Raw genomic sequence first — 26,910 nt, forward strand, 5'->3', positions numbered from 1 at the left:
CAAGGGCTACTTCCCAAAGCTACAGCTGCAATGAGACATCACAGCTCATGTACTCTCAGGTCGTTTGTGAGGTAAAGAGGTGCTCTTAATCCCAGCACATGTCCGTGATGCTGAATTTAGCATGGAGCGGTGCTGTGCTTACCATTTCTGAAGAAAGATCTCCTGGATTGTCCTCCATTGAGTGGAGCTAATGATTTTTTCTCCTGGCTGACGAATGTGTCCCATCTCACCTTCTCTGTTCCTCCGAGGTCCCTCACCTTCTTCAGACAGCTTTCCATATACTCAACTGGGTCATCGGGTCTGTAGTACATTAATCCAGTCAGCAGGCTCTGCAACAGCACCAACATTAATTGGATTCAACTTTAGATTTTGGATCCAATAGAAAACATTTAAATAATCACTGATTATTTATTTAAAAAGATTGGCAATTGATTCCAATATCATTTTAATGAGACATTTTTTTATGAACTGTAACACATTATTAATATAAAATGATTTATCTTTTCTAACGTCAATGACTCACAATTGTGGATAGATGGCAATTATATACATACATACTTATTATAGCGATGAGTTACACATTGTATAACATTGTATTGACAGTCAAGTTAAATCTCCCATTTGTGTTTCTGCCATGCTTTATTACACATTAAAATGTGTTGTACCACCTTACGGAGACTTGAAAACCAATGTTGGTATATCACAGTTGATGTACTTTCTGCTTCTTTTGATCTTTTGTCTCCTTAATAATAATGAACTCAGTTAACATGTTCATACTTTATATTAAAAAGCCATAACCTAACTGTAAATGTAAAGCAGCATGCTCCTCTACACAGCGGAGAGTGTTGTTTTTACACTTGAATTAATAACATCATTTTCCTTCGGGGAAATGTTGTAACTGGCAGAAAGATAATTTCTGTGCTTGATTTGTATGTTGAATAACAAGCTACTGCAGAGCGACACTGCAACAAAGTAGCCTGTGATGTTAGCAGTGTTCCTTCGTGAATACAGCACATAAATAAACATGGTTCAATAAACCTGTGTATTACACTAATACCTCCTATGGAATTACATTTAAAATCAGTATGACCATAATATTTAAACCAGAAAAAATTATATATATATACACACACACACACATACACACACAGTAGTGTATAATTGCGTGTGTGGCATATTAAAGTCATCAATTGAATTTGATTTTCAGTTACAGTGGTTCCATTTCATATGCACAACAAATCAAAGCAACAGAAGCAATGGGGTGTTCTAATAAATATACACACCGCTGGATCTTTATAATATTAATTAAGTCACCTTTGCAATGTATAGGCACAGTACATATTCAATAAACTTAAAAAAACATCATTACATCATTATTATTTTCAATATTTTCTTCTTAATCAGATTTTCCTAACAGACACGTTTACAGTCGTTTTAACATAATTACTGTGTGCAGTAAATGAACCACTTTTAAAATAAAAGGTCTCTTTAGTGACCACACATTTCGACTCCGAGATTACAGTATCTCTGCCAGTAATTAAAACACCCTTAAACGAGTTTAGCAGCTAGGAACTCTGTATGTGAAATGGAAATAAGGACATCACTGGCTCGTGTGTCTCTAAACAGTTGTAGAGGTGTTTCAATATTAGTTATTAAGATCAGTGAACAACGTTTAAATAACTAGATTAATTACACTTGCCCTAATAATTACTTAGTGGTTTCTATGAAATACGTGCCTTATTCCTGGAAGATTTCATGGGTACAAATTGCAGCTCATCAGGAGTTTAATTGTAGTATATCATACATTGTGTGTGAAAAATATGTATCTCCTATGTACAATATAAACCCAGTACATGAATACAAAGCTTTGGCCCATATATAATTATTACTATAATAATTATAGGCTACTGTTTAGATTTCCGTATTAGCTGTAGGGCGAGTTACTATTATATCAAACAACTGCCCCACTGTGTCTGCTAAGAAATAAATAAGAATACTAATCTTTACCGTAACGATTGCTTTTACTAGGTATATTGTATTTGAATATTACACCGATTGAGTGTGGCATTTTATTTTATAAATTGTAATATGCATAATATCGGACACCAACCAGGCAAATTGGGATGTATCACCTTAATTTCATGTGTGTCCACACTCTTCCAGTAACATGTCTGATGAATTATATTTCTATCATAATAGCTTGCGGGGTTTTTATTATTATTATTATTTAAATGAGAATGCTCTGTCATTTGCAAGTCGCCGTCGCTGTGGACTTAAATTTAACTCGAATCGATATTAGACAGAAACCACAATGTATGGCTCAGAATTCAGATTTCACTTTAAACCATTTTAGAAGTGTGCAAACCAGCTTCAGCGAGAGAAAATTATTGCTTTTAAACGATACAGTAACTCCATGCACAAAGACTCAATATAAAGCACAGGTACATGGAGCTCACCTCAAACAGCTGAGGGATCTCTCTTCGTGTGAGGTATTCCTTGGCATCGCTGGTATTCATCCTTCCTATTGTGGAATGAACAATATTATAGAGATGATAAACTGATCCCAAAAGGCAACTCCTTTCTCTTCGGCTGTGTGGTGTATTGATTTCTTCGTTAACCGAGTCTACTACAGTATTCTCTCGGTCATACTGTAAACAGTTAAAAAAAACAAACTCATCTCTAAAAGCAACGACTTTCAATACGCTGACCCGCTGTGACAGTAACGCTGGTGGTCCCACGCAGCACCGTGGTACCGTAACTGTTTACCCGAGGGAGGACAGAGGGGCTTGTCTTGCTCAAGCAGTCACCATTCACCGGTGAATATTATTATTCTTCCGAACAGACAATGCATTGAAACTATTTTAATATTATTGAACGCTGGGTAATTAGTTTGTTCATGGGGTCAATGGGACGCGTGGGATAATTAAATGATGCACTTCTATCATTAAAAAGATCATCTTTTTTATATATATATATATATAGGTTACATACCGCTACCTGACTCACATTCTGATTGGTTAGCAGAGTATATAAGCTGCCTTTTCTCTTACTTAAATTTATCTTTTTAAAAACAACCTAACGACAATGATCGCTATGCGCTATACATGCCCTCAGAGGAAGTTTTAATAAAGGAGCTAGATGAAAACCTTATTGTTTTTCTTAAATGAACTTAATGTTGCCGATTTCGGTATTATCTAAATAAAATAGTTAAGAGACTTTTAAGGGCATGTTGGACTTTGCAGTGTCACTGCCTGTCAGCAATCTTGTAGACACCATGCATTTTAAATGATCACTTGAATATTTCGTCCATAGAAAGAAAATATACAGCCGTTGTTGTTTTTAACAAAGGCTAGATGTTTGACTTTTGACATTTAAAAAAAAAACCACATATATTAATTAATTTAATCACACAGGTTTATTGTTATTTCAAATGCAAGCCTACTCAACAGTACAGTACCATTACATTCTACTCACTACCGCCCTCTCGCGGCACCTGATGGCTCTGCAAGTGAACCTGAAAGTTTTTTTTTCAGTCCCATGGGGAAACTGATCCTGGTAATTAAAATAAAATAAAATAAATAAAATAAATAAATAAATAAAAAGAAACAATAATAACAATTTAAACAAAACAGATTCGCGAAATGTATTTGTTTTGTTTTCGTTTTGGTGTTATACAAATGAGAGAACAGCATTATACATTAATACATATTGTAAGTGTGCAACAGAGACAGATCGACCAACAATCATAACCGTTACTTGAATGATTTATTGCCACAAAATTGTTCGTTGTGGGCATCCGATTGCTGTAAAACCAATACGACCACATTTTTTGTTACTCACAGGAAGTACACCTTCTAGAACTGTAACGACTTCCTGTTTCTCTGTGTTAAAAAATGGCTGCTTGCAGGCTGGTTTCCTGGTACCTGACTGTATTCACATTACTGTTCTTATTTTGTTATCGGATAACCGTGGCAACCGATGAAATTGAGGTATATTGATAACGTATTTCGGTTCTTGACGTGCATGTCTCAACTTTGTTTAAAAAATCGCAGAAAACTAGTCTGGTCGAGCTAGATGAATGAATTACTGTTGCTGTCTAAATGAATTAAATATACAGCCGATAGTGTTTATGATACTTGATAGTTCTAACTAAGGAAGGCTTCACAGGGCTGTCATTATTATTAGTTTATCGTTCCATTTTTTAAATACAATTATTGTAAACATAATAATCAAGTCAGCAGAACCGAGTACATTTTAAAACAAACCTTTGTATGTCTAATATATGTGGTATGGGCGGTTCTTTTCGTTTTCGATTTTTATTTTTTAGTCGACTCCGTTAAATTAAACTCTTGGAAAAGTGTTGATTGTGAAACAAGTTCACTAGTTTTTTCTCCAGTAACTTGATTGAGACTGTGATTCTGTTTCATTGATAACTTAAAAAAAGGCAGCTCCTTATTTTTTATTCAAACTCAACGCAAACAGCGAGTGAAGTTAAACTGATATAATTAAATCGTAATTAAGAAGAAAGTATTATTTGCAAAACAGGTTCTAACATTTTTGCAACGAGTCATTAAGGTTTTAAATCCGGGAAAAGCAATTTAATTGAACTAGAGCGAGACAGAATAGAATTAGGGAAATCCGATTATGTGCAAGAACTCTGAAATGTGTGTGGATTTTCTTTCCATTTTCTTTTTAGCGGCAAGCAAATCAGTTTTTTGGAAGTGGCCATACAAACAACTGGGCAGTTTTGGTATGTCTGCATAACATATTTTATTTATTTATTTATTTATTGAATTGCCATTCGGTTACATTTGCGTGCGTGCTAGTTGACCATATAGATGATTTCTATCTCATCTTCAGTATTCTTCAGCTTCACTCCACAGTGACCCCTGCTGGAGTAGTGCAGAGTACATGGGATGATGCAGGTGGTTTGTTCAGAGAACTATCTTTTTTTATTTGCTGTTCAGGTGTGTACATCCAGGTTCTGGTTTAACTATCGTCATGTGGCCAATACACTCTCAGTTTACAGAAGTGTCAAGAGGCTGGGGATCCCTGACAGGTAAGGAACCCCTTTTGTGTATATCACATCAATGCCCATGTGCATTTTACACCATTACAAGAACCATCACAGCTGGTAGTACTGGGAGTTTTAACAGTTGCAGTTACCGTATGTACCATACTTCTCAGTTGCCTAGATTAGGTATGGTACCATTTTTTCTGGTTACTTATACAATAAAACTACATTTATTTTACTGAAAATGGCAGTACTGGTAGCTGAAATAAAAAAGGTGGAATGCAATGGTGCTCCCTGCTCCTTAGTGTGCTTGTATTATTAGAATACCAGCTTCCAATATAGCAGTGTTGCATGGCATAGTATAGCCTCCTCGAAGGGTAAAAACGGCTCACCTGAACGATCAATATTGTAACTCATTAAAGAGCAGCCTTGGATATCAAGCCTTACTGACAGTGTATTTCTTCAAAGCTTATTGCTACTGCTTTTAAATATCAATCACTTTAATTGTATCTAATGCAGATGAAGAGTGCACAGATGTCTCCTGTCGTGTGTTAACTAAAATGCTGAAAAATGAAGCAATATTTGAGATAGATTTTGAAATTTACTGTCAGGAAACCTTGTGGTCTGTCTTCATGTACACAGTCTCCAGACACATTATGGAATGAAATGCAATTTCTAAGAATGTTTAACTATACACAGACTGAGTGCTCTGAGACACATAAGAATCTAGGCTATCCATATATTATTTAACACTCCATCAGTGTATAGATCTCCAAGTCCAGCATGTCGCAGTTTCATTCTTGTGCGATCCATCAATTTGGGTATCAATTAATTATTAATAGCGTTTTCTGACATACAGCATGACCCATTCTTCATAGCACCTAATCTTGCTGAGGGTCTCTTGTCTAGGTACTGGCCACGCCTTCTGTTTAGTTTCTACGTTTTGATAAGATAAGGATTAAAGGTGTTGTGTTGGCAGACCATTCAGACACATTTAGTGGTTGCGTGGGGTGCTAAATACTTGTAACTGTATTATAGTATGTGAAAAAGGCATATCACATGTGAGTCTTATTGGAATGTTCATCAATTCACAATTTTGTACACTTTGAGTACCTTTCTCATAGTTACTGTTTTTTTCCATAGTCACATTGTTCTGATGTTGGCAGATGATATGGCCTGTAACCATAGAAACCCCAAACCTGCTACTGTCTTCAGCCACAAAAACATGGAGCTAAATGTGTATGGGGATGATGTTGAAGTGGACTACAGAGGATATGAGGTATGAAAGATTCAATGCTACATAGTTGTTGTGTTTATTAATGTATACTGTATATTAAAAGTAATTACTTGAATGTTTTTTTGGTTCATGTTCTGTATACAGGTTACTGTTGAAAATTTCCTGCGTGTTTTAACTGGCCGCTTCCCACCAAGCACCCCTCGATCAAAACGACTTCTTTCTGATGACAGAAGTAACATTCTGATTTATATGACAGGTAGGTGTTGTGTATTACTATTAAAATCCATTGATAACGGTAGTGTACCTGTGCTGGATTCATTAAAAAAAAAAAGTAGCAGTTACTTTATGGTGTATATTGTTTCTAGTCCCAGAATTATCTTTTGTCCTGTTACAGTAATACTGTACCTGAGCTACAGTTATTAATTGAATGCATGAAGGTACAGAGGTCTCTTGAATCTGACAGTGCCAGGTCTATAGCAATATTTCCAGTGTTTTATCAAAAATGTTGTTGCAGGTCACGGTGGGAATGGTTTCTTGAAATTTCAGGATTCTGAAGAAATAAGTAATGTTGAGCTAGCTGATGCTTTTGAACAGATGTGGCAAAAAAGAAGGCAAGTATAACGCGCACTAATGCCCGTCCTTTTATTTATTTACCTTCGTTCCCCCGAATAGTGTCATTCTTGAAATGTGTGACTGATGGTTACAGCACCACCACCTGCTAAAAAAATAATGTACATGCCTATACAGGGAGCGTCTTTCAACATTTGATTTGTAAACTACTTGGAGTCCCTGATTCCCCTGGGTTCCTAAATCCTTTCATATAATCTCACATGATAAGGTTTAAGTCTTGTACTGTATAACATCATACATCAAATGTGACAGGGAGGTCTGTCATGAATGGATCTCTGCGCTTATTAGACATGGCGAAATTGTCTGCATTGTTTATAGATTTCTGCTGCTCCTGGTAATTAGTGTCATAGCACAGATACACACGGGTCGTTTAACCCTTGGTTGCAATATCTCTCTGCAAGAGGTAGTTTGTAAGATTTTGTGTTACTACAGGGGCCTCTTGGGATATCAGTTTCTAATGGAAAAACATCTGCTTTTCAGTAGGTGTAACAGGGTGATGTTGCATACGTGGGTGTCACTGAATATTACTGAATCGGACACAGCAGTGGGTGTTGACATGAGACTCCAGGTCATTGCGACGGTCCTGGTGGAGCTTTCACAAGCACCGTCTTGCAGTTGAAGGTTTCCGTAGTAGTTAATCCTGTGGTGTGGATGTTCTCTCCGATCTAAGCAAAGCCTCCCCGGGCACGCCCCCCAGCCAATTCAGACCTCCTGATCAGCTCAGTGGGCGAGCCAAACTGCTGAATTAGTTGCCCAGCAACGCGTCTCCTGTTCCGCTTCCCCACTGCACACATTTGCGCAAGAACCAGTCACAGACAGCAGGATACAAGGTTTTTAATGGAGATGATGGTGAAGGTCACAGCAAAAAGATAAAATGCTTGGGACCAGCCTTTTTTAAATGACTTATTATAACAATGAGTTATAAAGTGGCATTGGGAGGCCCACAGTCGGCAGGGAAGGAAATAAAAATGTCCTTGTACCGTGTGTGAGAAAAAAGGCTGCATGTTCCTGCTGTGCTGATAGTTGCGAGCTGCATTAGTGTGCATGTGATATCCTGGCCTCCTCTGTGTCTGAAGCCTTGTAATTTCTGCCATGCTCTCCTGACAGCATGGTGGAATTTCTACAGGCGTGTTCTACAATGTCATTCTAAGATTGCTGTTTGGCCAGAGGAAACTAAAACTAATTGGAGAGAACCTATTTAGCAAGCCTATTGCTAGCTGGCATAATACAATTTCAGTTGGAAAGAGGTAATTTTGTGTAGTGCGTTTTTAACAATAATTGGCTTTAATACCCTTTTTACTGCCCCTTTATTTTACATTAAAAACCTAAATTTGAATCCTCTGTGAAATACAGTACAATAGAACAGCTTTCTCCTTGAACCACACTACTCCCACGGCTTAAATAATGTCGAATGGCATAGTGTATTCTCACTGCAAAATGGATAAAGGCTTCTTCCTAATGTTGTCTCCTTCGAGACTTGCATAAAAGTTAAAAAAAAAAAAAAAAAAAAAAAAAATCACTTCTGTACATGAATAATGCATTGTAGAAGTCTCAAGTCTGTAGCAAGTAACATACGTAAAACATGTAAGTGTAACCTGCTTATTGCAATGCATACTGTATATAAAAAGTAATTGTCCCACTTGAACGTTCATATTCTGTATAGGGGTTACTGTTGAATAGTTCCTGCATATTTTAATTGGCAGAATCGTAATTATTGTGTTTTCTGTAAAGTACGGATACTTGGTTGTGCTACGTGGTTTAAATTGATTTGATTTTGTTTATTTTGTTAGTAGTACTTTGTAGTTTTACAAATATTCTCCACTTTTTTAGTTATTTAAAACAAGTGCTGGTAAACTTAAATGACATTATTAGAAATGTTATCCATCTAACACTCATAAAAATAATGACTGTCTATTAAAATGCATTTTCTATTTGTGCTTGCTTAGTCTAAATTGTCAGGAATGAATGATACAAGCTTATCGGTTTTACTCATAACAAATTTGATCAAGTGGATTAACTGGAATTTGGAATTTTAAAAAAAAGAATACGATAGGAATAAAATAAAAACTAATCTCCGCTCACTTGTAGCAGTAAATGTGAATTAAACAAACAATGAATCATCATCCTTTAGCTAGCAACTGAAAGATCGTGTCAGGAAGCAGTGAATTACTGTATTACTTTTGTACCCAAGAATGTCACACTTGGAATTTCTTCATTGCTACTGTATTAATTATTATTATTATTATTATTTGTTTATTTAGCAGACGCCTTTATCCAAGGCGACTTACAGAGACTAGGGTGTGTGAACCATGCATCAGCTGCAGAGTCACTTACAATTACGTCTCACCCGAAAGACGGAGCACAAGGAGGTTAAGTGACTTGCTCAGGGTCATACAATGAGTCGGTGGCTGAGGTGGGATTTGAACCGGGGACCTCCTGGTTACAAGCCCTTTTCTTTAACCACTGGACCACACAGCCTCCTATACTATAGTATATTGACCAATTATTTAGTATAGTATATAGCATGCAGTAAATTGGCTACTTAAAAGTTGTTAAGCCCAGTGATGCACTGGTGAAATCTTAAACCTTAACTCTGAAGGTAAACAAATTGCAATTTTGATTTGACTGTGGAGAAAAAGGTCAGCAGATCAATGTAATCTTAGTCCTGGGCTTTGCAGACAATTACATTTCCTGTTCAAATGGCAAAATCGAAATTCCCTTCTATATATTAAATCCTTTCTTCCAGTAGAATAGACTGCAAAAAATCCTGTTTCTATTGCTATAGTGATCTACTATATGCTTGTGAAAAATATGCTTTGTTGTAGTTCCACTAATAAGCAACTCATTTTGCAGGTACAATGAGCTGTTGTTCATCATTGACACTTGCCAAGGTGCTTCCATGTATGAAAGGTTCTATTCTCCCAATGTAATGGCCCTAGCCAGCAGCCAGGTTGGGGAAGACTCGCTTTCAGTAAGTCTCAAACAAAATTATTGTTTTGTGTTACATTTTCTGCTGTAAGATTGTGGGGAGGATGACTTCCAAGGGACTTTCTTTCTGCCTGTATAGTATCATACTCTACCAACCCGTTAGCTAGAATTAGAAAAAAAGGATAAAATGTACAATTAAATATTTTGAACGAACTTCAATACTGTTCTTGTAACTTTAGCTTCACGAAAGTGAAAATCTGTTTTAATGTAAAATGTATGCGTTTTCTATGTTTTACATGAAAATGAGTCTGATTTTATAGAACTGTTCATTCTGACAGCACCAGCCTGATCTTGCAATTGGAGTTCATCTGATGGACAGATACACCTTTTATCTTCTGGAATTCTTGGAAGATATTCATCCAGCTAGTCAAGCCAATATGAATGATTTAGTAAGTAACTAAACACAACTGGAGGAGTGGTTTGTTTTGTTAAAAATGGTATATACTTACCATTTCAATTTCAATTACATAGTACCCTGAAATTGAATGAAGTTACTGTAGAAGAAGTAAAAGTCTCTTAATTTTAATAACATTTTGTATACATTTTTGTATACAAACAGTGAATGCTGTAGCTCTGCAATGTTTTAATAATCAAATTCAAACTGTTTTCATTTTATGAACCAAATCTATATTGTTCAAAGGGAATTTATATCCTCTGGTCTAAAATGACCTTGGTGCAGCACTACAAGGAACATCTTTTTTTTTGTTTGTTTTCCTGCATAAAGCTGAAAAAGTGAATTAAGTTGATTAGAAGCTTCCTTTTCCAGCAGTGAATGGGGAGATGAAAAAGAACAGTAGTATGTTGTAATCGCCTTGCTTTTAATCTTGACTAATAATTTGGTGACATTTTAAAATGTATTAAAATGATGCCTCATTTTGATTAATTGGACTATGTTAGATACAGTAGATGCATGATTATAAGAAGCTTTTTTAACAGCACTAGAGGGTTGTCAGTCAACACTAGAGGTAATGTACATACCCCCTACCAAGAATATAATTAACAGGTCTGGGAACATCAAAAAAGTAGGTCATTGAGACATTCTACAGCATGCAGAATAGCGTTTATTATCAAAACACGGGAAGTGGTCCTAAGATCTAGCTTTCAATAGTACAGCCTGTCATGTCATAACTTGTGTCCTGTACAATGGCCATAGTGAAATAATTAGTTTTATAGTGAAATTCACCATAAATATTCATTTGCAGATAATACCAATAATTAGTATTATTTCTGGTATATAATTAAAACCAAATGTATGTTCAACCTGTATTTAGTTCATTCTAGTAAATATGCCAGTCCTTTGCCACATTGTACTGTAAACATTTTGAGTAAGGGACAGATGAAGTATCTGGGCGTGTCCTAAATTATTTCAGCACAGAAAGCAATTCAAATAAGAAGTTTGAGCTTCAAGAATGTTACATTTCAGTAACAGTTTGCTTTAGTTGGGAAAGCAGTCTAACAGCTTTAATGGGGCATGTGGGCAGTTCGCATTAGTCATTATGTCAACCTGTTCCTGGAAGCAGCAGTATCTTTTATCACAGTTACAAGAGCAACACTACAGAATGAAGCAAGCTGTTAGAATCTTCATGTGCGGCCCCTTTCTTTCTTTCTTTCTTTCTTTCTTTCTTTCTTTACTTTGTGTCTCTTGTAAAGATTCAGGGTCTTTGTGAATACTTACTGCTATCAGTGGAGCTATTGATTTGTCCAACAACAAAAAAATCTTAATTTTACAAAAGGAATCTGTAAGTTCTCCTTCTGCTTATCTTGTTAGATATTTGAAATGTCTGCACTGGTTGACAGGGTAGGGGAATAGTGTTCTTCATACTAAGGATGGGCCAGTATAAAATGTGCACGGTATGATAACTATATATCAAAATATATATACCAGTTTGAATACTGTAAATAACTTGTCTAAACAAAACTACTTTGAGAATAAATGAACTTGTGTTGTACAGGATGGTGAATAAAATGGCCTTTTGCTTCACTTTGTTGGTTATGTGACATTTACAATGATTTGTTCCCCCAGAAACGGGTAATGTTGAGGCGCCTGTACGTACATCTGTACATGCCTCACACTGCTATTTGCATATCCATTATGAAACTTGATCAAGTCATTCTTAAGCACGAGCTATCAGAATCTGTGGATACAGCTGGTGCCTGTCTGATTGGAAATATTCAGGCTAGGTATTGAAAGTGTTAAAGGCAGATATCTTGAAGACTGAAGAGTTATTTTACTTGAAGAAATTGCTTCTGTCAGTGTGTGTCAATTTTACAAAGATCTTGAAGTCAGCATCCTTGCTGTTATTTTTTTAAATGCACAGGACATACAAGCATACACAGAGAACAGTACAAATATATATTTTTATATATAAACTCAAGCAAAATTGCTATGTTACAAGGGTTATCGGGCAGAAGCTCTTTGCAATTTTCAGTAGTAGTGTTCTGGAAAAGGAATTGGTAAGAGGTTTGTAGGTTAAAGTCTTTTGGAACAGTTTGCTTGAAAGATAAGGGAATTTTTAGAGAGACATTTGCCACTGCCATATTTTCTTATTTTACATTTAATCCTACTGGAGTTGGAAGATAAACGTGATGGTTTCTAGCAGTTCTGAACCACCATGTACAGTATGCAAAGGTTTTTACAGTTTAAATGGAGGGCCAGCCCTTAAGACCTTTTTAAAATAAGGTTTTAACCCTTTCATGCATGGCGACCTTGTATTCTGGTCTTTACCATGTTCTAGTCTTTACATGAGGACAAATGGAAGAAGCAAATGCACAATGACCTCATACAGTATGAGGATGCCGTTTTCCCCATATAAAGCTACTTGGTTATTCTCAATATGTAATGCATGGAAGGGTTAAATTAAATCAGTGTTTGTCATGCTTTTTTTTTTTTTTTTTTAATTACTGTTTCAGTAGTTATGGTACTATCCTTTTAATTGACGCTACCTTTTAAATAAGCCAAAAACGATCAAAACTTGCAGCACAATCATAAAAAAAGTAACTTTTTTTTGCAGTTCAAAGTGTGCCCCAAAAGCTTGTGTGTTTCAACACCAGGTCACAGGATTGACCTCTTCCAGAGGAACCCCAGGAGCGTTCTGATCACTGACTTCTTTGGAAGTGTCAGAAAAGTGGAGATTACAACAGAGCCTGTCAAGCTCATCCCAAACATCAGTGAGAAGGACGAAAAGTAAGTGTAACAAAATGCACAACGTAAGGATCATTCACAGCAGTGCCATTTATAATGGAAACCAGTACTTTCTTTACTCACTCATCTACAAATGCTGTTTTAAGGCAACACACATTTTTTTTAAATGTTGTTTCCTGGGTCCCAGTAGTCATAAACCATGTGCATGTTATAATAAAAGTGTGTGAGAGAGAGAAAGCAGCATTTGGAAAAATGTCATCCCAAGAATGTCTGCACAGTATGCTGTTCCTCACAAGGTAGTAAATGCACTGGTAACATGTAGGGCTGCTGCTATTAAATCAAAAATCGATTTTTCAATCGATGCTATTCCTCATTATATAACACCCCTGTAGTATGTTAAACTGCTTTAGGCTTGGGAGAGGAATGGAGCGAAAATGTATGTGGGCGGTACAATCATCTATTTATTTGAACAATTCGATTTTGTGTGCCCAATTAATCGATTTGCTATTTGGAGGCTTATCTAACAGCCCTAGTAACATGAGAGAGGTTACTGTTACAAGGACATTGATATCTTCATGGCCTCTTGATTTGGAATAACATAGCTTTGAAACATTCTTCCAAAGGCTACATTGAACACATACATTGTTATCAGGATTTGATCATATTTCCTGGATGAGTCTTGAGGGGAGAAGCAGCTGGTTCTGAGCCAGGTAAATACATTTTCCATGGAAAACCATTTATGACCAGAATTTCACTGGGCTCCTACGGGCTCGAAAGTAAATAAAGGCGTTAGGGGCAGCGAGCTTGAAGCATGCGAGTGCTTGAGTGATGATGGTGTTAGACATAGGACAGGCTAGACAGATCCGTGTACGAGTAAGGGCCAGGACAAGACATACAAACAACACACTAAACTCTCACCTAGGAGGATGAGAGACTGAACATACGAAAGACGAAGCTCTCAAGTCCAGGTCGGGTCAGGCAGCGTCCTCTGGCAGCTGGGAGAATGAGACATAGAGGACAAAAGGACAGATCCCGTCACTACTCGGGCAGCATCCTCAGGCAACATCGGCTAGCAGCTGGGTGGCGTGGAGAGTTAGGGAAAAGTGTCTCGGGTCCATATAGGAGAGACGAAGAAAGAGAACCCCCCCCCCCCCCATGCGGGGCCCAACTCGGCGGGTGGAGGACAATTATCACTGGCAAGTTATCTGTACTTCGTGTTCACAGCATACAGTCAATCTTTATAGATCCCTTCACTTACTTTCTCTTGAGGATCATTTTGAGCTTGCCAAAGAATACACTTATCAAAGTTATTTTACAAATGGGTCTATTAAATTATAGGAAATACAAGCTGGCTTTGCCTTTTAAAGCACACTGAAAAAAATAACCAATTGCACAGTTAGTAGTTTTACAGCACCAGGTGGCAGTAGAGGCATATTAGCTGTAGTTCTTGTTCACATGATGGTCTCATTTGGATTTACTGCAGTTTCATTCAGTTTAAATAAACAATCACTCTGTTTATTTTATTGGTATTTTTTTTTTTATGCAGTTTTACCAATCGATTATTTGGAGGTTTAGAGTTACACTTCTTTGTTTGGAGGAACAGAAATGTACTATTTTGATACTGCACTATATTCAACCCATTAGCAGTGCACTAAATCTACCAGTTTAACCTAGTTTTTGTTCCCTAGATTAAGATATATCTAGATTTAGAAATGTTATAATCTTCAGCATAAGTTAATTTATTTCTCTGAGGTCATTACTAATTGGCAACCTAAATTTAAATGCTTTAGATATAACCTTGGCGCTTGTAAGGAATACATTTTTTTTTTTTTTTTAAGATTTGATTTCCATTACATGAGAGTAGATGTTAAAACTTCATGCTGATTTGAACTCTGCTCTCGCCAAGATAGGCACCAACTAAGACATAGCTTTACAGTAAACTAATGTGATCAATCTGCGTCTCCATCCATTTGCGTTTCTTTCCATATGATGATGTCGATATCCTTCTGCCTGGTGTTGATGGCTGAAGTGTAATGCTGCCTCCAGGGATCAGCTTATTTTGCCTCACCAGCGCATCAGCACACACAACGTCTGCGATGCTGGCCCCGAGGATCAACCACAGTGCAGTCTCCCCAGCGCATCAGCATGACAACCGTCTGGATTGAGCTAAGTAGGGTACCTTCCGTCCTCAGTGTCTCAAAGACTAGCCCACGTCACCTCAAGAGGGTTTGACGGTGATTCTGGTGTCCCAGCATCACCCCCCTCCGCCCCCCACTTAACTCAGCCCAGCTTACTTGCCCGTACATCAGCGTTGCTTTATTTCTATTGTGCTTGAGATCCCCAGCCAGAATCTTTCCGTCTCAACCACAGCCAATTGCTGCTCCTTTCTGCTGCTTCAGATAAGTTCTTCACTGTGCGATGCAGCTCTTGGCCACTGAACCTGACATCTCTAAGAAACTGGGTTGTAGAGTGTGCCACATCCAGTATGCCTCATCCACAGCATGCTCCCATGGCACTGTTAACTCTACCAGATGAACAAGGCGTGCTGATTAAACTACAGAAGTGAATATATACACACACAATATATATATATATATATATATATATATATATATATATATATATATATATATATATATATATATATATACAGTGCCTTGCAAAAGTATTCAGACCCCTGACTAATTCTCTCATATTACTGAATTACAAATGGTACATATGGTACATTGAAATTTCGTTTTGTTTGATATTTTATTTTAAAACACTAAAACTCAAAATAAATTATTATAAGGTGACATTGGTTTTATGTTGGGAAATATTTTTAAGAAAAATAAAAAAACTGAAATATCTTGCTTGCATAAGTATTCAACCCCCACACATTAATATTTGGTAGAGCCACCTTTCGCTGCAATAACAGCTTAAAGTCTTTTGGGGTGAGTATGTACCAGCTTTGCACACAGTGTCGGAGTGATTTTGGCCCATTCTTCTTGGCAGATTTGCTCCGGGTTGTTCAGGTTGGTTGGATGACGCTTGTGGACCGCAATTTTCAAATAGTGCCACAGATTCTCAATGGGATTGAGATCAGGACTTTGACTGGGCCACTGTAGGACATTCACCTTTTTGTTCTTGAGCCACTCCAATGTTGCTTTGGCCTTGTGCTTGGGATCATTGTCCTGCTGAAAGGTGAATTTCCTCCCAAGCTTCAGTTTTTCAGCGGACTGAAGCAGGTTCTCTTGCAGTATTTCCCTGTATTTTGCTCCATCCATTTTTACTTCAATTTTAACAAGATGCCCTGTCCCTGCTGATGAGAAGCATCCCCACAGCATGATGCTGCCACCACCATACTTCACTGTAGGGATGGTGCATCTTGAGGCATGGGCAGTGTTAGGTTTGCGCCACACATAGCGCTTTGAGTTTTGGCCAAAAAGCTCTATCTTGGTCTCATCTGACCACAAAACCTTTTCCCACATCGCAGCTGGGTCACTCTCATGCTTTCTGGCAAACTCCAGACGTGCTTTCAGATGGTACTTTTTGAGTAACGGCTTCTTTCTTGCCACCCTCCCGTACAGGCCAGTGTTATGTAGAGCTCTTGGTATGGTTGACTGGTGCACCATTACTCCACACCCAGCCACTGAACTCTGTAGCTCCTTCAAAGTGATTGTTCGCCTCTCTGTGGCTTCTCTCACAAGTCTCCTCCTTGTTTGAGCCATGAGTTTTGAGGGACAGCCTTTTCTTGGCAGTGCCTGGGTGGTGTGATGCAGCTTCCACTTCCCGATTATTGATCCAGCTGTGCTCACTGGGATATCCAAACACCTGAATTATTATTTTGTACCCTTTCCCTAATCTATGCATTTGTATTACTTTATCTCCAACTTCTGTAGAATGCTCTTTGGTCTTCATTTTCCTTCAGATTCACAGCCTGACCAATGATCCTTCAACAGTGGGGTTTTTATCCAGAAAATGTGACAGCAACTTTAATGGTTCACAGGTGGAGGCCAATGGTAATGTAATTGTGTCCTCGTTAGGGCAATTTCTTTCATCGGTGTAAACTGGGAGCTTCCACAGCACGGGTTGAATACTTATGCAAGCAAGATTTCAGTTTTTTATTTTTCTTAAAAATATTTCCCAACATAAAACCAATGTCACCTTACAATAATTGATTTTGAGTTTCAGTGTTTTAATATAAAATATCAAACTGAACGAAATTTCAATGTACCATTTGTAATTCAGTAATATGAGAAAATTGGTCAGGGGTCTGAATGCTTTTGCAAGTATTTTGCAAGTGTATATATAAGTGTGTGTGTATATATGCTGTCATAGTTATGACAAAGACCTGCTAGTGGACATTATTGTATTAAGTACACCTTTATGAAAGCTTTCAAAATGAAGAAAGTTCATTAATCAAATGTGAAAAATTGTGCACCCAAATTGTAAAAGCTTCTACGGTTAGGACCATGAAACGCTTTGAGACTAACGCATTAAGATCACATTGAAGCTGCATTCTTCCCAACAGAGCTTTTTTTTTTTTTTCTTCTTTAAATCAGTTACTGAAGATTCTGTAACCATGACCATTGCACCAGCAGGGAATAGAAATGAAGCTTGTGCGCTGTAGGTCTGCATTTGATCTTAAGTGCTTCAGCAGATCCGCTGCTATCTGGAAAGGGCTGTGAATCACAGCTACAGAGGACACAACCTCAATTTCTGACTCGGCTGTCGAGTAGTTTCTTTGAACCCTTTTTCCTCTTTCACTGTGTTCTCTTTGTTCTGGTGTTCCTTCCTCACTGATTGCAAGTATTGTGAAGTTCAACCTGTCTACAAGGGACAGCAGCTGGAGCTGTTGAATCCCCCACCACCAGTCCCTCTTCATATTTTGTGAATTAAACCATACATTCTGAAGTGTATTTGTTTAAAAAAAAATACAATAAAAATAATAAAAAATCTTAAGTCTTAATAGATGGTGTCCAATAAGATTTTAAATGTTACAAAAATGGTAAAGCTCATATGTTATCTGACGTACTGTGTGAATTATAAATGCACAGATTTGTTTTACACATGTTTTTGTACTCAATAATCCTGTTATGGTTTGCAATATAACTGATTTACTATTTTTTTTTGTTAATAAACAACACACATGCCCCTCCCCCCACTCTCAAACCACAGTACATGAGTCACCCATGCTGTGCGTGTCTCTCTCTCTCTCTTTCTCTTTCAACTCCACGAATAGTGACTTTAAGAATCCTATTTATATTTCTCATGTTGTGAAAGCTTTACATTCATAAATTTTGAATTGGTTGTGCTCAAAACACCTGGATTTGCTTATTATCTGATGAACAAAACCATAACACTGCTCTAAATGGGTATTTTATACAATTACATTGGCTTTTTTTTTTTTGAGACCAATGAGCCTAATTAGTTACACATTCACAAGGGAGGGTCTGAACTTTTTTTATATTTATTTTTGTATTTCTCTGTTATTGATGTACCATAACTTAGGTATACTTACAGTAATGTTTACTTAACCCCTTGTTTAGTGATCTATTTGGACATGTTTACAACTATATTTAGGAGAGGAAAGTGAATAGTATTGAACCTTTCTCCTATAATTAAATGTCTACTAGCCGTTATGAATAACTGAACTATGAAATGTAATTTTGATTAATCAGAGTGCAGTTTTAATTAAACTAAATGAAGTATTTGGACATGTATGAATTGAAAATACTTTATATATACCTTGCTTGACAGTCTAATTAATATTTGATGATTTTTTCAGTTGGGTATTTTCAGTACAGTATTATGAACATGACCACGTTTTGGCAGTGTAATAAATTAGTTTTGCCCTGCGCAAATGAAATTTCAGCACATAGCGATTGTGACCACAGGGCAAATGTTATGGCCCTGGGGGGGGGGGGAGAGTTTTTGTTCTATGGCTGTCTAGGGAATGACTGTCAATCTACTTCATTGCGTGGAACAAAATGAGTTGCCTACCTGGCTGGGCTTGTGAATCGCTGGCAGTAAATTTCCTGTCTTCACAATCATACAATGCTGAAATAGAGTGACTCGGGTTTAGTAATGATAGAGATTTCAAGATATTGAAGTCTTTGATTCCATTGATATAATGTGCTAAAGAATAAACAATTCTGTGGGCGCTTTTTTTTTAAATATATGAACAAGTCTGTACTATTTATGCATTGATTGATTGATATTTCTGTGTGTTATGCAGGGTGACTTATACCCCATAAGACATATATCGCGTCGCCTGTGGTGTGAAAGATTTTTTTTTTCAAAAGTATAGATTCTATTCGTTTTGTTGCATGGCGTCTGGTGTGTAGAGACCTTAAGAATTCCCTTTCTACACACACACACACTTTCAGATAATTAAATTATTGACCACTGTTAGTAAGTGCTTTTTAACTTTCATGCTACCTAATCAGCTCTTTCCAGATATAATGTTGCTGTCCATGGTTTCTATTTTTCAGACTGACTGAGGAAGTGATGCTTACTGAACCCCAGAAGTATGTTGAACAAATGCCTGTGGCTGAAATAATTCATCAGGTAAAACTCGCACTATAAAGATTTAGTCTGTTTTATTACATTGATTGGGAATTAAGGTGGAAAGTCCCTCACTAGATGAATTGGTGTAATACGCACTGGCTTTCAGCTGCAACAGCAGCACCAGTATGTTGATAATCTGTGTTTATGTTCAAATTTGTTGTGATATACAAACTATAATCTATTGCGTTATTGATGAGGATTTGCCATATATTGTATTCAGCCAGTATAGTGGGGGAGTGGGAATGAAAAAAAAAATGCTGGTAAGTAGAGAGAACACAATACTTGAGCACCTTGTGGGGAAATAGGTCTTTTATCAATATCAAGCACTTTTGAATCCAAACAGGCACCGTGATGTGAAGTAGCAAGCAATTATTAATAACTTGAGCCTCTTCAAACTGTGTTTCATCACACGGTTAGGCTGGAATAAATGGAGCTGGTAATCCATTTTCTAGTAGTCTCCATGCTGACCCTGAAACAGCATGTTGCTCTATTGGAACACTTATATGAAAATGGTATGACCCCTATGGGACTTTGCCTCTCATGCCTCACATTGTATCCTGCAAGCTGTACACTGATAAGATCGAAACATATGTAAATGTACTGTAGATCTGTCCTGTTGCATTCATTCAGTGTTTTAGTCAATTATCCACCTTTTTATTACCAAACAAAACCTCTTAAATTGTTCTCCCTTACTGCATTAGTTTACTGCGGGCAATTCCTTTTCAAATCATGAAAAGAACATGAACCTCATTTAAAACTTTCACATTCTCAATCTTTCCCTCCACCTGAGGGAAAATAATTGATGTGGCCAACACATGGAAGATTAAAAGTGAGAAGCGGTTTGTGTGGCAGGAACTCCCCGGAGTTGTCGGTGCTTCAAATAGCCAAACAAGCTAAAAATGTCATATATTTAAAATTCAGTCTTCATGCGTGGCTTTCACCATAAATGAAACAAGCAGTGGGGAGCAGCCAGCAAGTCAATACGCTTTTAACAGCAAAAGCAGCGGGAAATAGACTAAAAGCTGCATGGAATAGTAAAGCAGGTGCCATACCACCCAGTTCACTATTATTGATTCTCTGAACGGCCCGAGCCAATCAGGTTGCTCTATTCACTCTGATTCTAAGAGCTTACAGTTCCTTGTTTGAAGGTTTCTTGTGCATTGTATTGCAGAGCATTCAGATGTGCTGGACACAGCATTCGAATACTAACGGCACTAGTACGTTTTTGTAATTAGTTACAAAAACGTATTTCATAGGCATCAGTAGAATTTTTAAGTGAATGTTATCAAGCACAAAAGTTAGTATGAAAATGTTTCTACAAAAGAGAAAACCCATTCCAGCACCTAAAAACTAAGCCCACAGTAAAAATGCATTCAAACTCCTGTAGCTGCCTTTTTTTGTTCTTTATACTTTGCAAAACATATTCTTTGGTAGTGGATTCGACATATTGTAATTTTATTAATACTGAACACACTTTTTACATCTGCCAGCAGGGCGATCACATGACCTTAACACTGCCTTTATTGTCAGAGCTCTCGCTTTATATCCCACCTACAGGTAGACAATCTGTTAGCTCTGATTTGTGAATTTCTGCTTTGATTGACAGTCTGCCAATACTCCCTTGCTACACTTTATTTTACTACAGTTACAGCTGCTGCCGTCTGCGCCGGCTTTCTAAAAGATTACAACTTTTAAATTATTTTAATACAAATTTCTCATTCAGTAAAGGCCAAGGTGTATCAAGACCCACAAAGATGTTTTCATTTAATAATACACCACCCAAATCATTTTGTATAACTAAACTGGGCTGATCTGATGTGTCCCAGTATGCACAGAGGGGTACATTCTGAACCAACACTGCTCCAAAGAGTCAAAAGAAAACACTTTGGTACGTTTGAATGAGAGCAAGCCACCAGGGTCAGCTGGCAGATATGAAACTGAATACAGGGCTTTTATCTCATTACATTACTGTGCAGGCTTTCGTAGCCGCTTGGTATAATACACCATTCTCACAACATTTCTCCTCACATAATGATTTCACACTTGTTATCAAACAACATAATGCCTGGAAGTTCTGTACTAGATGAATGTGGTCTTTTAAAACCGTTATCTAAAGAATACGGTATACCTCTGCAGCTATAAAACTCTGCATTTTCCAAGTTGGGTGAAGAAATAATCCACCAAACCCCTGGACTTTCCTTGCTGTTCTGATCAAATGTATCTCTTTTAACAGACTACATACAAAGAGTAATGCAAATTGAATATCAAAAAGAGTCTGGCCTTTTAAGGGTATATCAAATGTCACGTCACCATCAGTTGAAAGTAAAAATGTGAATATAAAATGTTAAGACTATCCACCAGAGCAGGTCTAATGAATGAGAAAAGATAGCAATATTGGCAGATCACCTTCCAACCTATGAGTGCCAATCATTATATAAATAGTACACCTGAGTTGATTAAACATATCTCATTTCCTTTGAAAGTGACTGAATTGTGTAGAATAGCATGAAACAGTATTTTCTATGAATTTTAAATAGCTCTACGGTCATGGATAGAAATACCACCTAACAAGGCATGTAACCAACAAAAAATGGTTTTATAGCCTTTACTGGAACAATATCTGCAACTGCATTACATCTTTTTTTTCTGCAATCTTTTCAATCCCACACAGTGATGGAAATAATCCTTCCATTGCTTAGCAGTTTGATCCATTCCTGGTTTTACTATGCGTTTTAATAAGACACACTAGAATGTGTGGCCTATACTCTGGCTAATCCACCTCGTAATAAAACCTAGAATGGGTGAAACAGCTATGTAATAGGAGTCTTATTTGCATTCCTGACACATGCAAGTAGGATGATCTTTTGTTTGTTTGTTATTTTACCTGAACTTCTTTCTGCGCATTTTGTGACTGACTGATTGCCAAAGGCTCTCCTTTCCTGTTGTTAATGATGTTCAATAACTGTCCAGAAGAGGTGGTTGTTTAGAGGCAGAATGGCATTGAGATTTGTTTTCCCCATATTAGTGCTGTGCTTTGCACACTATTGCAAGCTGTGCTGTGCTCAGCAGATGTGTTGCATCTCGCAATGCAAGTAACCTGGTACAGTACCTCAAGCAAGACCCCATCCTGTGCGTTTAAGGGTTTGTGCAGCAGTTTATAGCAGGTAGTCTCAAAATGTTAATGATATAAGGGATATACTCTTGACATGTGCAGCTGCTACTTTAGTTTCAGAGACTATCACAATTTCTGTGACATTTTGTAAGCTGATAACTCAAAATCAGGCCTTCTGTAATAATACTATAATAATATCTTTATTTTTATATAGCGCCTTTCATAGTGGACCACCATCACAAAGCGCTTTACAGAGGTAGACTGTGACTTGTGCATTATATGCAGAGTCACTTATAATAGGACATTGATTTAACATCTCATCCGCAGGATGGAGCACAGGGAGGTTAAGTGACTTGCTAAGGGTCACACAATGAGTCAGTCAGTGGCAGAGGTGGGATTTGAACCGGTGACCTTCTGGTTACAAGCCCTGGACGTTAACCACTGGACCACACTGCCAACTGTATTAAAAATGATACTGCTCTTGCAACACCACAACATGAAAATCCTAAATAAGGTTTGCTTTTAGATGTTGAATACTCTTCAAAGTTTTTATCAGACAATTGTTTTTGACTACAGTACGTTTTCAGGACATCAATATTTTAAAGTAGAAACTATTTTTAGCTCTTACCTGGTTGTAGGTTACTTGGGGGTGGATTTTTGGAGTAGATGGTTATCTTTCTGAATGTTTGCTTGCAAGATTTATTCATTTGTCGCCTAATGCGTGATCATTGCACACATTACATCATTAGTGCTGTGACTTGTTTTGTGAAGCATGTCATCCTGTTCCGATAAATCCAGATAATGTTAGAGGCAGTTGGAAGCTTTACAGCAGTGCATATACCTTGCAAAATTCAAAGGTCCCTTTAAAATCTGTAAGTCTGCATCTTGTTGCTGAGTTAGCATGCTAGAAATGAATTTTGCGCTTGGGAAGAAACCGTGGGAGAGGTGGGACAGATTCTTAAAAGGTCAAAGCTTTCATTTCTGAAAGTCATGCCTTTCATGTAAATGAAAAGTAAATCTTTGTTTTACATATTTAAAATTTGAAGTATAAGTATACTTTATTTGTAATGGATTTATCAGCAGTATATTTAGAATTGTGGTTTGTTTTGTCATTGAAAACATGAAATGCTTGAAGCTTTGCTTTGACTGCAGTTTTTATCCTTTTTATAGACAAAAATGCAATGCTTTTTTTACCTTGTGCGTTCCATTGATGGGTAGTATGAGGTATACTCCTGCCTTTGTTTTTAATACTCTTTGGATTGTAACAGATATACTTTGGTACTTTTGAAAGATACTGGATTGGCAAGTTCCATGGAGTAAGTCGTATTTCTCCTGAAGTCCGTATCAGTAAGCCTTATCAGACCATTCTCTTCGGGGGGGTGAGAGAGAAGTTGAGTTTCCAATCTTTGCGAAATTGTTTGGTATATTGATTACTGCTGTCACTGTTTCTTTTTTTACATGTAAATTCCATCAATTTCAAAGTCACACCATTCAGAGATGAAAGGCTAAATCATTAATCCCCCCAAAATGTTGATTAAGTCTCGCTCAGGCCTAGGGCTGTTAGACTGGCTTGTGGTTATTGTGAGTTAAGATTGCTTATGTTTTGCTTTAGTCCGTGTATAAGAACAGCTACAGAAGAGGACTCTCGCGAGGTGAATAGGTTTTTGAGATGCCGTTTCACAGAAGATGTCTGTCCAGGGTTAAGAACTTTATGACTGATTGCAGAAAGACGCTGATGAAAGGTGCAGTACAATAAGGCTAAGCCTGCATGTTAAGTAGTGTGATTTGAATGAAAACGCTTGAAGAAACAGATTCGTGTTTGAGAAACCCTACCCCAGTGGAGTCTAATAGATAAGCTGGCTATCTTGTAATGTTTGACATGACTTATTACAAGCTATAACTGGTGATAGGGATATTTATATTGGTGGCGTGGGGGGGATACAGCTATTTAAAAAAAGAATGTAAAATGTTTACATTTCTTTCCATATACCGGGTCACTAATCAATTTGAAGCCATCCATCAATGATGCGTCATCTTGAGTTACCAATGTCTTCAGTAAAAGGCTTAAACATCAGACCTAGAAATGCCATTTGTTATGTGCTACCTACTCGGAGACAGATTGATTGATTAAATCCATAACATTTGGACATATAAAGTAATTGCTCTGATAGCTTCATTTAAGGGATTGTTTAGGAAGTCCAGTACCACCAACTATTCTGGATTCCCTCTAGGTACTGTTTTTATTTATTTTTTCAGCTCCCACAGTAGCCATTGTTTTAACTATATAGAAACCTGTGAAATTAAAATGGCCTGCAGTTTGTTCTTAAGGCTTTAGGAAGAATACTGTACTTGGAGAACAGTGCTACCAGATGTCACTTTTTTTGATTGTGTTTTACAGAAACCAAAACAGAAGGACTGGCACCCTCCAGATGGATTTATCCTTGGGCTATGGACATTAATTATCCTTGTGTTTTTCAAAACTTACGGGATCAAGCATTTGAAGCACATATTTTAAGGCATTTATCTTCAGTTGTCTGAAATCCTTTTCTGCGATTTGTCTCCCAGAAGAAAAAAGTTTGTGTCAAAATGGTAGAATCTTTAACTTACGTTTTTTCTTTCCTCTTTTTGAAATGGTACCTCAGGGTTAGTGATCCTTTACTAAATGACCAAGATGGGAGCAGAAAAAAGCATTTTTCTAGAATTTCAGACTACTGCTGGTAAAATAGCACACAAAACAATTAAACACTTTGGTTATGTATTAATAAGGGTGATTCATTTTGAAGAGCAGGCTTCAATTTAAATGTAACGGCAACTCAGTCTGGGTTGTGTATAAACCTCTTATTAGGAACATTTATGATCTGGTTTCACAGACCCTGATTGCTACTAATATTGGACTCCCTTACTTAAAGTGAAGTTAGGTAGTTAAAGATTAGTGCTAATCAGAGTCTGTTAAACAAGCCATCTACTCTCCTCCATTGTATTGAATATGTGCTGGTTAATACACCCAGATACTAAAGGCTGGCTTGTACAGTATGAAGATTGGTTTGTAAGGTGTAAATGTGTCATTTGTTGTGTTGGATAAATATATGTTCATTTTATATTAACTTGAATTAATTTAATTTAATCCTTCAGTTATTCTTTTTCATTGATTATTTGAATGATCTAGATGCACACTACTAGAGAATGTTCAAAACTAACAATATTAATGCTGGAAGGAAACCTATTTTGGACCAGCATTTTCAAGATATATTATGGTGCCTTAAACATTTTAGAGGCTCTATTAATGTACATTTTATGTATATTCTTTTTCTTAAGTCAATATGCCTCTCTTTTTCAAATCAAATGTATGGCTTCCTTTTGCAGATAACAGCAAAATAAATGACAGTTTTTCCCTGAAGATGAAGAACATGCAAAGTAATCCTGTCTAATGGCTTGAGAACACTTTCTACTTGCAAATCCTCTTAGGTTTAAGTAGACGTCAGTCTTGCTTCTTAGCCTGTTTGACAAGGTTTTGCGTGAGGAAAGTTTTCCTCTTCTGTGCTGAATGTGAAAGGCAGCACAAGGGAGAGGGGTGGATCTTTAATAGCATTACAGATATTCCAAAGCTTAGCAAACCATATTGACTAGTTCATTTTTCTCACAAGCATGAAGGAAACAGCTAAGCTGTTTAATGAGATATATCACATTATTAGGATGGGCTGCTTCATCAGCTCCCAGGTTTCATATATTTATCAATCTGTAAAAAGATCAAGATCATTTATTTGTGTTTTAAGTGCCTGCTGTAAACTCTGTGTTTCTCTCCAGCTGTGCATTTCTTTGAAATTAAACTGATGATTTAAAATGTAATCGCCTGATGAAAGAGTAAATGTCTGATATCAAAAGCTTGTGTAAAGGTCTGTCCATTAGTCAGCTCTTTAGAGAGATCTTCTAAAAAACAGTACTTGTGTTTGCTATGATGATCAAACATTTTCTTCTTTAGAATGAAATCTGAAAATAGTTACAAATGATTGAACGTTAAACATATGAAGTGGGGGTTGGGGGGAACTGATTTAAAGTACTGTAGCACCACACCTTTGTTAATCTAATTATTACCACCCTGACAGAATCATTAATTTATGGAAAGTAGTCGTGGTTTTGGCTCAGCACATGCATGATTGCATTTCCTTGCCATTCTCTCCTCCACCTGACAGAAAACTAAACAATGTAACCAACTTGAGTGCAGCATCCTTGAATTA

The 26,910-nt window shown here is 37.1% G+C and overlaps 2 protein-coding genes across 2 annotated transcripts in view; one reads left to right on the top strand and one right to left on the bottom strand.

Annotated features, from left to right (window-relative positions):
• The window catches only part of LOC117409352 (adenylate kinase isoenzyme 5-like), a 35,579-nt gene extending 32,756 nt beyond the window's left edge, over window positions 1-2,823 (bottom strand). The window contains exons 1-2 of the mRNA XM_034015274.3: window positions 2,457-2,823; window positions 143-329 (exon numbers count right to left, since the gene is read on the bottom strand). Of these exons, the coding sequence (XP_033871165.3) occupies window positions 143-329; window positions 2,457-2,516 (247 nt within the window). The 5' untranslated portion in view covers window positions 2,517-2,823. The remainder of the gene's footprint in view (window positions 1-142; window positions 330-2,456) is intronic.
• Window positions 2,824-3,853: 1,030 nt separating this feature from the next.
• On the top strand, window positions 3,854-26,521 carry LOC117409358 (GPI-anchor transamidase-like). The gene is made up of 11 exons (XM_034015287.2): window positions 3,854-3,989; window positions 4,697-4,750; window positions 4,968-5,059; window positions 6,158-6,293; window positions 6,396-6,507; window positions 6,766-6,862; window positions 9,735-9,852; window positions 10,148-10,258; window positions 12,881-13,053; window positions 19,488-19,563; window positions 25,074-26,521. The coding sequence occupies exons 1-11, from the start codon at window positions 3,894-3,896 to the stop codon at window positions 25,188-25,190; spliced, it is 1,182 nt and encodes a 393-aa protein (XP_033871178.1). The 5' UTR covers window positions 3,854-3,893; the 3' UTR covers window positions 25,191-26,521.
• The last annotated feature ends 389 nt before the right edge of the window (window positions 26,522-26,910 follow it).

This window comes from Acipenser ruthenus, chromosome 10 (genome assembly GCF_902713425.1).
Source record: "Acipenser ruthenus chromosome 10, fAciRut3.2 maternal haplotype, whole genome shotgun sequence".
NCBI classification, from domain to species: Eukaryota; Metazoa; Chordata; class Actinopteri; order Acipenseriformes; family Acipenseridae; genus Acipenser; species Acipenser ruthenus.